The 12,897-nt window shown below is 43.3% G+C and overlaps 1 protein-coding gene across 4 annotated transcripts in view; it reads right to left on the bottom strand.

The window, feature by feature from the left end:
* The window catches only part of SUPV3L1 (Suv3 like RNA helicase), a 37,523-nt gene that overhangs the window by 21,242 nt on the left and 3,384 nt on the right, over positions 1 to 12,897 (bottom strand). For 2 of the 4 annotated variants that reach the window (XM_045024328.1, XM_045024324.1), the window contains exons 2-3: positions 1,044 to 1,121; positions 578 to 685 (exon numbers count right to left, since the gene is read on the bottom strand). In XM_045024328.1, coding sequence (XP_044880263.1) covers positions 578 to 685; positions 1,044 to 1,077 — 142 coding nt within the window. In that variant the 5' untranslated portion in view covers positions 1,078 to 1,121. The other 2 variants (XM_045024326.1, XM_045024327.1) reach the window with 2 other exon arrangements.

Below are 12,897 nucleotides of genomic sequence, written 5' to 3'. Positions count from 1 at the left end.
ATCTCCTCTTCATAGGCACAAGCATTATTAATTATGTTACAGAATGTAATTACCAGAACATGTATGCCAGTGTCAATACTGACCCAAAAAAAAAAAAAAAAAAAAAAACCACACACACAAAAGAAACAACGCAAAGGATCAAAAGTATACTCTCCAGATTCTAAAAAAAATCAAGAGAAAGTAAGCAATATTAAAACCAGTCATCCATCAGCATATTCTTAACAGCCCCTTAAAGATCATACAAGTTGTAAAGCCATAACAGAAAAACATATGGAATGGAAAAAGTAAACATGGTCATCAAGTCTTTTTCTTAACAATTTGTAACTTGCAAGGAATAGATACTTTTGTGGAAGGGACGCATCTTCGTGGTGCTCTGGAGAGCAATAAGTGCTAAAGGGCCAGATCCCACAAAGTGAAGTACATCTCTGCTCCTTCCATTCCCACTTCAGGGGGCTTCAAGGGCATTGAGCACCTCATAGATTCAGACCCAGTTCTCTTTATCTTTATACAAGCCAGAGCAGAAAGTAAAAATATTCACAAACTAAGTTTTATTTTAAAACATGGTCTATATACTTGCCTGCACCACAACAGATATCATTTAGAATAATATGTACATCAGCACTCAGGAAACTGGACTCCATAATGTACTTTCTAAAGCTTATAAATGCTTGGTGAAAAAGACGAGCTGTGGAAGGGGAGAAAAAATTTTTTTCACTGTCACATACAAAGTTTCACTTTGAAATACCCAACAGAAAACGCAAAATGTCAATTTAAATCAAGTTAACTAGAAATAATATATTTTTCAGATCTTTTGTACACAAACATTCAGATTAAAAAAGAAAAGCAAGCTACTCAGACAACAGGGTTTGCCTGTAACAGTTTTGCTAAAAGCAGCTAAAAAATAAGGCTAAACCCAAGATGACATATTTGTTTGATGTAGAATGTGTGAGAGTTATTCTACTAGAAAGGAAAAAACACAAGAAAAAACATCCAGATAACTTCATTTTAAATATGGTTGGTGCCACAAATTACATTTTTCTTACCATCCAGTCCATTTTCTCCACCCAGTCTCTGCATTTCTTTCCGCTTGTAAAACTTATTTAATATTTTCAGGACTTCACCTGTAAGATAAAAGTTTGGAATTTCTTAACTTAACTGACGTCAGATTAACTTTTGCTCAAATAGAATTAAGAAAGTCTGCAATTATTTTGTTCAACTCAGTCTAAGGCCCAGATTTTAAAACGTATTTAGGCATTGCCTAACTTGACTTAGCAGCCTAGGTCTCACTGAAAGTCAGTGGTACTTGAGCTCCTAAGTCATTTTTGAAAGCTGTCTATTTAGGCCTTGCCACACTGAGCAGAACACCTAAATACCTTTAAAAATGTGGGTCTAAATGTTTGTAAAAAAAAAAAAAAAAATGAGCGCTTGTCATCATGAACACACTCTTACTTTCATTAAGTTTAATTACAATTAACATTGAGCCTAGTACTGGGGATGACAGTCATCTCAAGTGATTCCAGAGGAATTTCCATACTGGATCAGACCAGTGACTCATTTAGTCCAGTATCCTGTCTGACAGAAGCCCATCTCAGATACTTTATAGGAAGGTGCAAGAAAACCTGTAGTGCACAGTTACTACTCTTGTTAGTTAATGGTAGGCTGTGACCCAAAGCATAATGGTTTACATCCCATACATATATACATACACATATAAAAAACCATGACCACTTAGTTTCCTATTAATCTGGAGATTTTGTCAAAGGCTTGTTCAAATCACTTATTTCTTCTATAACCACAATCCGTGACACTAACATTATGTTAGCCAAATCAAAGAGAATATGCCAGTTTCCAAACTGCTTAATAATTCTTTAAATATACAATAATGAAATATATTTAAGACAGGGCTGGAGCCTCCCCTGCAGCTGGTAGTGGCCCAAAGACAGAAAATTCTACAAATTTCACACCAAAAAGTTTCCTGGAAAATACCCCTCAAGATGGCTGCACCAAGAATCAAAAAGGAACCGGAGGGATGAAGGCTCCCAACCTCACATGTCCATAGGGAAGACAGCACTTAGATCAGAAGAGATATGCTGCATGGAGCTGTGTGTTGCTCTGACTGTCCTCCCCATCAGGCAGTACAGCTCCAATAGGCGTTGTGGTACTATTAGCAGATTTCCCCTCCAGTTGCTCAGTAGCACATACATCATGTCAAGTGAAAAGCACCTACATCATGTTATCCTTCCACTCTGCCCATCAGATTATTTTGAGCGAGTATTGATAGCATACAAGAAGTCCTTTAAAAAGGCAGTACTGTGTAGTCAAGATATGAACTACATAAGAATAGTGCACACATGCACAACAATGTTTATGCTTACAAACCTAAACCGAAACACAAAAAGAATAATATATTTTATGGAACAGCTGACCTGGCCACTAAGTACACCTGGTTTAGATCTGTACACATTCCAATCAGCCACGTTTTTGCCAGCCTTTCCATTTTTTTTTCTTTGTTATTTTGTATCTCCTGGTGCTAACACTGACTGCAACAGTTGAATGCCTTAACTTGTACCCTGCAGCATCAGCTAGCAAAGGCAAAGTCTCAGCAGAACAGTGCAAGGGAGACTTTGAACAAAAAATGCAATACAGTGGCACCAACCCCAAGCCCTGAGTGAACTAGAACAGCACTCAAACAATCTATGAATGCATGGTGAGAATGTTCTATTCACTAGAGTTCTCTCTCAAAAAAAATAAAAATAAAAAATGAAACCCCTAAATTCCTCTTTGGACTTTCCAGAACTAGCTTTGAGAAGAGTGTGGAGAGCAGGAAATACACTTAATGTTTGACATTAAGTGTGTCCATGAATCTAAATTCAGTTACAAAACTTAAAAGAAGGTCAGTGTTATTTATTATCCTAAGCAGTAAGGCATTGGGACTACACCATACTTCTTGACTTTAAGCACACACTCTTCCTTTCTAAGGGCTTGTCCACATTACAGAGCCTTGGCCAATATAATAATGCCAGCAGAGCCAAAGAGTAGATGCAGCATAAGGCCTGGTCTACACTAGGCGTTTAAACCAGTTTTAGGAGCGTAAAACCGATTTAACGCCACACGCGTCCACACTAAGAGGCCCTTTATATCGGTATAAAGGGCTCTTTAAACCGGTTTCTGTACTCCTCCCTAACGAGAGGAGTAGCGCTAATATCGGTATTACCATATCGGATTGGGGTTAGTGTGGCCGCAGATCGACGGTATTGGCCTCCGGGCGGTATCCCACAGTGCACCACTGACCGCTCTGGACAGCAATCTGAACTCGGATGCAGTGGCCAGGTAGACAGGAAAAGCCCCGCGAACTTTTGAATATTTCCTGTTTGCCCAGCGTGGAGCTCCGATCAGCACGTGTGGTGATGCAGTTAAAAATCAAAATAAAGAAAGAGCTCCCGCATGGACGATGCGGACGTGATCGCTGTAAGGGCAGGCAAATCTGTTCTATCAGCGCTCCGTTACAGAAGACGAAATTCAAAATCATTTTAAAAAAATCTCCAGACAGATGCCATAGCAGGGACTCAGCGCACTGCTGCGTGACAAGCGTAACGGAAAGCCAAAGAATCAAATGGACGCTCATGGACTGGAGGACTCAAGCTATCCCACAGTTCCTGCAGTCTCTGAAAAGCATTTGCATTCTTGGCTGAGCTCCAAATGCTTCTAGGGTCAAAAACAGTGTCCGCGGTGGGTCAGGGCATAGCTAGGCAATTTACGCACCCCCCCACCCACCCCCAGAAGTGAAAGGGAAAACAATCCTCTCTTGACTCTTTTACATGTCACCCAATCTTTACTGAATGCTGCAGATAGACGCGATGGTGCAGCACTCAACACCAACATCCTTGCTCCCCCCACGCCATGGATGGCTGATGGTACAATAAGACTGATACCCATCGTCATCATCAGCCTATTGGCACATGGGGCAGTGCAAAAGGACTGGTAACCATGCCGACTAGCATCAGTTAGGTTGATCAAGGGTGCCTGCCCCTAATTTTTCCTGGTAGATGGTGCAATATGGCTGGTAACCATCTTCATCATAGCAACAGGGGGCTGAGCTCCATCAGCCCCCACCATTCATGTGTAAAGAAAAGATTCAGTTGCCCCTGGACTAGCAGTGAGATGCTGGGCTCCTCTCCTACACACTGCTTAATGTCCTGTCTGGACTATCATAGCAGCTGGAGGCTGCCTTCCACTCATTTCTCACTAACAAGTCACTGTGTCATCACACAAGTGGGGGGACAATGCTATGGTAGCCCAGGAAGGCTGGGGGAAGAACAGAATGAACAGGTGGGGTTGTTGCAGGAGCACCCCGTGAATAGCATACAGCTCATAATTTCTGCAGGATCTGACACAGAGCAGCTGTGCTCTCTGGTTATGATATACAGTGGTTCTCTAGTACACTTGCCCATATTCTAGGCAGGACTGATTCTATTTTTAGATACCAAAAAGGAGGGATTGACTCAGGGAGTCATTCCCAATTTTGGCTTTTGCGCCCCTGGCTAAGAGCAGCCAGGGGCACTTATGACAGCAACAGATGGTGCAGTGCAAAAGGACTGGTAGCCACGATCATCTTATTACCAATTTATGGCATGGTAGATGGTACAATATGGCTGGTAACCATCTCTGCTATCATGCAAAAGCAAAAGCATGCTGCTGTGTAGCGCTGCTGAATCGCCTCTGTGAGCGGCATCTAGTACACATACGGTGACAGTCACAAAAGGCTAAACAGGCTCCATGATTGCCATGCTATGGCATCTGCCAGGGCAATCCAGAGAAAAAAGGCACGAAATGCTTGTCTGCCGTTGCTTTCCCAGCGGAAGGAGTGACTGACGACATTTACCCAGAACCACCCGCGACAATGATTTTTGCCGCATCAGGCACTGGGATCTCAACCCGGAAATTCCAAGGGGCGGGGGAGGCTGCGGGAACTATGGGATAGCTACGGAATAGCTACCCACAGTGCAATGCTCCAGAAATCGACGCTAGCCTCGGACCGTGGACGCACACCACCGATTTAATGTGTTTAGTGTAGCCGCGCACACTCGATTTTATACAATCTGTTTTGTTAAACCGGTTTATGTAAATTCGGAATAATCCCGTAGTGTAGACGTACCCTATGTCACAAAATAAGTTTGTCTGCCTGCACAGTAACACCACCTCCCTGAGGTCGTTAGCTAAGCCAAAGAAGAACTCTATAGTCACATCTACCCTGGAGGTTTTATTAGCATAGCCATGTCAGTCTTAGCCAATGCAGCTATGCCAACAAACCTTTGTGCTGTAGACCGGGCCTAAACTATTCTACTTCCCCTCACAGTTAGAATCTTGTGTCTAAGGCTATGTCTACACTAGGAGAACTTTACTAGTAAAGGAATACTGACCTGCTATACTGGCAAAGTGCTCCTACTGTGGGCACTGTTACACCAGCAAAGCTGCACTTTCTACCAGTATGGTAAAACCGCTCCCCAAACATGAAACAAGATATACCAACAAAGCTGCACTTTTCTGGTAAAACTGCATCTACACTAGGGACTTTTGTTGCACAGCTCTGTCAGTCAGGGATCACAACTCTTCATACCACTGACCAACAGAGCTGTGCCAGTAAAAGTCCATGGCACAGATCTAGCCTTAATGTCTGTACACCACCTAGGGGCAGCAGAGCCCTGATCCCTAACTGGGACCTCTAGACAGTATGCTACATAATAAAACAATATTACCTCCTCCCAGCTAAGTCAAAGAGCATTTCTCTTTAATTATTCTTTATCTTTCTGTTGTCTTTCACACAAGTGAGCACTCACCATTTATGTTCTACACTCAGACGAATCTGTGTTCTCCTGATTATTATTCTGTCTTTCTAATTGTTTTTTTCAGCATCACCTTTAGGGGCTCTTCATCTTCCTATCTATTGGAATCCCCATAGGGATCTATTCTCTGGTCTCTTCTCGTCTCTCTCTGTATATATGCACTTAATTTAGATGATCCCCAAATTTATCTCTGACCTTTCCCCTTCTGACCAATCTAGCATAGTTGAAAATCTGACTATTTACTCCTATTCTTTACTTTGTTTCTCTTAGCCAATCTCTAGTCAGAGGACAGTACCTTAGCTTTCATTCCTTGACTACTTTGCTTCTTTAAGAGCATTTTGTGAGGTACTTTGTCACAGGCTTTTTGACATTCCAAGTAAGTTACAGAGGCTTTGCAGGTTTATCCCCAACATGTCATATTCATCTAGGTGCTTTTAGTTCTATTTTTAAACCTTTATCCTAAATCTGAAGTAAAGCTCACCAGACTGCAACTCCTAGCATCACTACTACTCTCCTCGCCTTGTTTTTTCCAAGACAGGATCAACATTTCCCACTCTCCAGTCTTATTGAAGAGCAGCCAATTTCAATGACAGATTGTATATTTTCAGTAGAAACTCAACCGCCTTATTCTTAAATTCCTTCAGAACTCTTGCACATATACTATTAAGTAAATCCTAGTGATTTCTTGCTCTTAATTTTAATCAAATTTGTTCTAGCACCTCCTATTCTGACACTTTGAACTCTAAGAGCACCAGGAAGCGATGAAAAGATTCTGCATTTGGACCTACACCTATCAGGTAATAAAGCCTGAGAGGCATAGGTCCAAACACAGAATCTTTTCATCACTTCCTGTGCTGAAGGCAGCTAAAGATAGGATCATTCAGCTTCTCTGTTCTGTCCTATATCAGGGCCTCTCCTTCTGCCCCTCCACCCCCACAAACATGATACAGTTCTGCAGTGACCTAGAATCCTATTTTCGACATCTCCGACTCAAGGAATATTTCCAACACACCTCTGAACAACATACTCACACACAGAGACCTTCCTACCAACACTACAAAAAGAAGGCTTCTGGGTGGATTCCTCCCGAAGGTCGAAACAACAGACTGGACTTCTACAAAGAGTGCTTCCGCTGACTTGCATGGGCTGAAATTGTGGAAAGGCAGCATCACTTGCCCCATAACCTCAGCCGTGCGGAACACAGTGCCATCCACAGCCTCGGAAACAACTCTGACATCATAATCAAAAAGGCTGACAAAGGAGGTGCTGTCATCATCATGAATAGGTTGGAATATGAACAAGAAGCTGCTAGGCAGCTCTCCAAAACCACATTCTACAAGCCATTAGCCTCTGATCCCACTGAGGGTTACCAAAAGAAACTACACCATCTGCTCAAGAAACTTCCTGAAAAAGCACAAGAGCAAATCTGCACAGACACACCCCTAGAATCCCGAGCAGGGGTATTCTATCTGCTACCCAAGATCCATAAACCTCATCATCTCAGGCACTGGCACCCCGACAGCAGGATTGTCTGGCTATGTAGACTCCCTCCTCATGCCCTACGCTACCAGCACTCCTGACACCACTGACTTCCTGAGGAAACTACAATCCATTAGTGATCTTCCTAAAAACACCATCCTAACCACTATGGATGTAGAAGCCCTCTACACCAACATTCCACACAAAGATGGACTACAAGCCATCAGGAACAGTATCTCCGATAATGTCACGACAAACCTGGTGGCAGAACTTTGTGACTTTGTCCTCATCCACAACTATTTCACATTTGGGGACAACATATACCTTCAAATCAGCGGCACTGCTATGGGTACCCAAGCCCCACAGTAGGCCAACATTTTTATGGCTGACTTAGAACAACGCTTCCTCAGCTCTCGTCCCCTAATGCCCCTGCTCTATTTGCGCTACATTGATGACATTTTCATCATCTGGACCCATGGAAAAGAAGCCCTTGAGGAATTCCACCATGATTTCAACAATTTCCACTCCACCATCAACCTCAGCCTGGACCAGTCCACACAAGAGATCCACTTCCTGGACACTATAGTGCTAATAAGCGATGGTCACATAACCACCACCCTATACCGGAAACCTACTGACTGTTATCTTACCTACATGTCTCCAGACCACACCACACGATCCATTGTCTACAGCCAAGCTCTATGATACAATCGCATTTGTCTCTGTCTGAGGGATTGGAGCAAACACCTACAAGATCTCTATCATGCGATCTTACAACTACAATACCCACCTGCTGAAGTGAAGAAACAGATTGACGGAGCCAGAAGAGTACCCAGAAGTCACCTACTACAGGACAGACCCAACAAAGAAAGTAACAGAACATCACTAGCCGTCACCTTCAGCCCCCAACTAAAACCTCTACAGCGCATCATCAAAGATCTACAACCTATCCTCAAGGATGATGCCTCACTCTCACAGATCTTGCGAGACAGGCCAGTCCTTGCTTACAGAAGCCCCCCAACCTGAAGCAAATACTCACAAGCAACCACACACCACAAAAACAAAACAAAACCAAAAAAAAAAACCACTAACCCAGGAACCTATCCTTGCAACAAAGCTCGTTGCCAACTCTTTCCACATATCTATTCAGGGGACACCATCATAGGACCTAATCACATCATCCACACTATCAGAGGTAAGTTCACCTGCACATCTACCAATGTGATATATGCCATCATGTGCCAGTAATGTCCCTCTGCCATGTACATTGGCCAAACCGGACAGTCTCTACGTAAAAGAATAAATGGACACAAATCAGACATCAAGAATTATAACATTCAAAAACTAGTTGGAAAACACTTCAATCTCCCTGGTCACTCGATTACAGGCCTAAAAGTCACAATATTACAACAAAAAAACCTTCACAACGAGAGACTGCTGATTGGAATTAATTTGAAAAATGGACACCATTAAATTAGGCTTAAAAAAAGACTGGGAGCGGATGGGTCATTACACAAAGTAAAACTATTTCCCCATATTTATTTCCTCCCCCCCCCAACACACACAGTTCCTCACTACTTCGTGTCAACTGCTGCAAATGGACCATTTTGATTACCACTACAAAAAGTTTCTCTCTCTCTTGCTGGTAATAGCTCACCTTAACTAATCACTCTCGTGTGGGGGGGGGGGGTGTCTTCCTACTGTATTTTCCACTGCATGCATCCGATGAAGTGGGCTGTAGCCCGTGTGTTTGTGTGTGTCTTCCTACTGTATTTTCCACTGCATGCATCCGATGAAGTGGGCTGTAGCCCACGAAAGCTTATGCTCAATAAATGTGTTAGTCTCTAAGGTGCCACAAGTACTCCTGTTCTTTTTGCAGATACAGACTAACACGGCTGCTACCCTGAAATCTGTTATGTCTGTATCTTTCTTTATGCCCTGGTAGACCAATGGACCAACTGACTCTGTCTCACGTTTCCTAATATACTTAAAATATTTCTTGTTATTTATTTTTATGTCTGGCTATTTATTCTTCAAAACCCCTTTAACAATTAACTTTCATGTTATATTTTACTTGACACAGTTTGTGCCTTTCCATCTCCTTTACTAGGCTTGAAATTTCATTTTCTGAAGCAGTGGTTCTCAAAGTCAGTCCGTCACTTGTTCAGGGCAAGCCCCTGGCAGGCCGGGCCAGTTTGTTTACCTGCCGTGTCCGCAGGTTCAGCTGATAGCGGCTTCCACTGGCCGCAGTTCGCCACTCCAGGCCAATGGGGGCTGCGGGAAGCGGCGCGGGCAGGGGGATGTGCTGGCTGCCCTTCCTGTCCTAACTCTGCCCTAACTCTGAGAGGACAGAAAATTAAAATTAGTAAGTATACTTCCTCTAGTGAACTTGATAAAGAAACTCAGGATTTCCAGTTAGTTATAGGCAGATTGAAAGACATTCTATGTTTAAAATGTACTTAGTTTAACTATCAGGAAGATATTTCAAACTTCAACTTTGTTGTTGGAAAAGATTTAAAACAAATCTATATAAGGAGACTCCAGAATCTATAGCCTTTCCAATTTTAACCCACTCTTGCATAAAAAGCCTAGGGCACCTATAGGTCCTATGGAGTTACAGTATGCACAAAATTTAATAGTGTGCATCTTTGAGTCTGCATGATGTGTGGAATTTAGAATTTAAAGTTAAGCAGCATGCCCGTTATCAAAGTCTTCATAACCTTAATTGTTAAGCTGCCAATGTCCCATTGAGTGTTCTGGAATTTTTGGCTACTACCTAACTGTTACTCATTAAAATGAACAAGTGATTAATTACAGAATTACGCATACCGTGGAAAATGGTCAGCCTCGTTATTTACAGGATCACTTATTACATCTTTTAATCTACTTACAACTCTTTCATGAGTCTTACTTTGAGAATGCAATTGTATAGACTCTTTATGTTCAAAACATTGCTAATAATGAAAGGAATCACACAGTACATGTTCAGCATATCCATAGAGAGCAAAGGTTTGAGGGCTGTGAGTATCTTGTTTTTTAGAGAGAGGGACGAATGTTTGAATAGATAAATGTTATTAAATCTTCTCCTTACTATTACTGCGGCACTTTAAAATACAGAACCTACTGGGAGCAGAACAGAGAAACTTGGGGTCAGGCATTTGCTCGAGGGCTCTTGCATTGCATTCCTCACAAACTTGGAGCACAAAAACTTCTAGACATTTTAAAGTAATCAATTATTTGTGGAAAGGTGAAGAATTTAACTAATCTGTCAAGATAGGCCTTGTTCTCTGCCCACAGGTACTAGAGATCAAACAGATTCTATATGTGTTTTTCCTAAACCATTTCTCAAAGTTATAATTTTGAACAAAAAATACTGAAATTCATTTCTAATACATATCAAATAAGACCACTGCTATTACCCGCTTAGCCAGTTATCTGGCTCTACTTGCTATTACCTTTCAGTCTAGCTCTACTGTATGCAGACACTCTTTGCCCTTTAAAGGCATGTGAAGGAAGCTAGAAGATGTAACAAAGATACAAATATTCTGGTTTACTGGTATTTGAGTTCTCAATCACTGCCAATTCCAGGCTTCAGCTGCTACCCAAGGAGGAGTCTTCACACACCTCAGACTTAGGGTATGGCTACACTTGCAGCTGTACAGCGCTGGGAGTTAAACTTGTCTTGGTACAGCTGAGTAGGGAAAGCGCTGCAATCTGGCCACACTGACAGCTACCAGCGCACTGTCGTGGCCACATTTGCAGCATCTGCAGCAGCATTGGGAGCGGTGCATTTATGGGCAGCTATCCCAGTGTTCAAGTGGCTGCAACATGCTTTTCAAAAGAGGGGGGTGGGGTGGAGTGTGACAGGGAGCGTGGGGGAGAGAGAGAGTGGATTTTTGGAGCCGACACTCTGTCAGCAGCTGCCTTGCAAGTTCTGACCCATTCACTGAAAGCAAATAGCCCTCTTTGTTTTTTTCCTCACAGACCAGATAAGCAGCCTCCCCGAAACAGACCCCCCCCTCCCTCCCCAAGCCCCTTCCTTCCCCTCTCTTCAAGCAAACACTAGCTGTGGGCATTGCTGTGAATGAGCTCCCTTTGGAAACAGTAGCTGTGTTTGTTTTTTTGATAAGCAGCTCCGGGAGCCTCCAGTTCACAACAAAACAAACAGAGGCATCACAACAAAACAAAGAGAGTTATCTTTACTTAAAAGCATTATGGGAAGCTTCCGGAGGCCAGTTACAACGTAGGGCTTGGCTACACTTGCAAGTTGCAGCGCTGGTAGAGGCTTTCCAGCGCTGCAATTAGTAACCGTCTACACCTGCAAGGCACATCCAGCGCTGCAACTCCCTGGCTGTACACCTGGTCAGGTTGGGGTGTAGCGATTGCAGCGCTGGTGATCCAGCGCTGCTCATCAAGTGTGGACACACACCAGTGCTTTTATTGGCCTCCAGGGAATAAGGAGATATCCCAGAATGCTTTTAACTAAATTACTCTCTTTGTTTTGTTATGCAGCCTCTCTTTGTTTTGTTGTGAACTCCGATCGGAGCTCCGTTGAACTGCTTATCTAAAAAACAAACACTGATCACAGCAAACAGGAGCTATCTGTACCTGGCTGTGAACGATCAAATGAGAGGCAAGCAGTTTGCTTGACAGAGAAACAGCGTTGGATGCAGGCTGTTTGCAATTAAGACTAAGGGTTCGCGAACATTTTGTGATTTTTCAATCCAGGGAAGCTAACACACAGTGTTGGCTCCAAAAATCCACTCTCTCTATCTTCCCCGCTCCCTGTCACAGTACACCACAGGGAGTGAGTGAAACAGCGGGGAGTCCGTGTTGGAGGCAGGCTGTTTGCAATTAAGAGTTAAGACTAAGGGCTCGCGAACATTTTGTGATTTTTCAATCCAGGGAAGCTAACACACAGTGTTGGCTCCAAAAATCCACTCTCTCTATCTTCCCCGCTCCCTGTCACAGTACACCACCCTCCACCCCCCTCTTTTGAAAAACACGTTATTGCTACATGAATGCTGGGATAGCTGCCCATAATGCAGCACTCCCAACAGCGCTGTAAATGCTGCAAATGTGGCCACACACCAGCGCTGGTAGCTATGAGTGTGGCCACACACCAGCGCTGGCCCTGCACAGCTGCACGACCAGCGCTGTAACTCCCAGCGCTGCAACTTTCAAGTGTAGCCAAGCCCGTAGTAAGATTATTCCCTGTTTACACTGGCGCCCCAGCACTGCAGCAGGAGCGCTAGTCTCTTTATTCCTCTCGTGGAGGTGGAGTACAACCAGCACTGTAGCCAGGGAGATACAGCGCTGTATGTGCCTATTAGCCAGGATGGGCAGAAGCTCGGAATGGGTGACAGGGGATGGATCACTTGATAATTCCCTGTTCTGTTCGTTCCCTCTGGAGCACCTAGCATTGGTCACTGTCAGGAGACAGGATACTGGGCTAGATGGACCTTTGGTCTGACCCAGTATGGCCGCTCTTATGTTCTTATTATTTTGATATGTTTCCCACTGATACGTTTCACACATACCATTTACTGTCTAAACTAACATTAGATTAGGACTG

This window comes from Mauremys mutica, chromosome 7 (assembly GCF_020497125.1).
Source record: "Mauremys mutica isolate MM-2020 ecotype Southern chromosome 7, ASM2049712v1, whole genome shotgun sequence".
Lineage (NCBI taxonomy): Eukaryota > Metazoa > Chordata > Testudines > Geoemydidae > Mauremys > Mauremys mutica.
The sequence above is the reverse complement of the archived record's forward strand: the minus strand, read 5'-3'. Positions and strand labels throughout refer to the sequence as shown.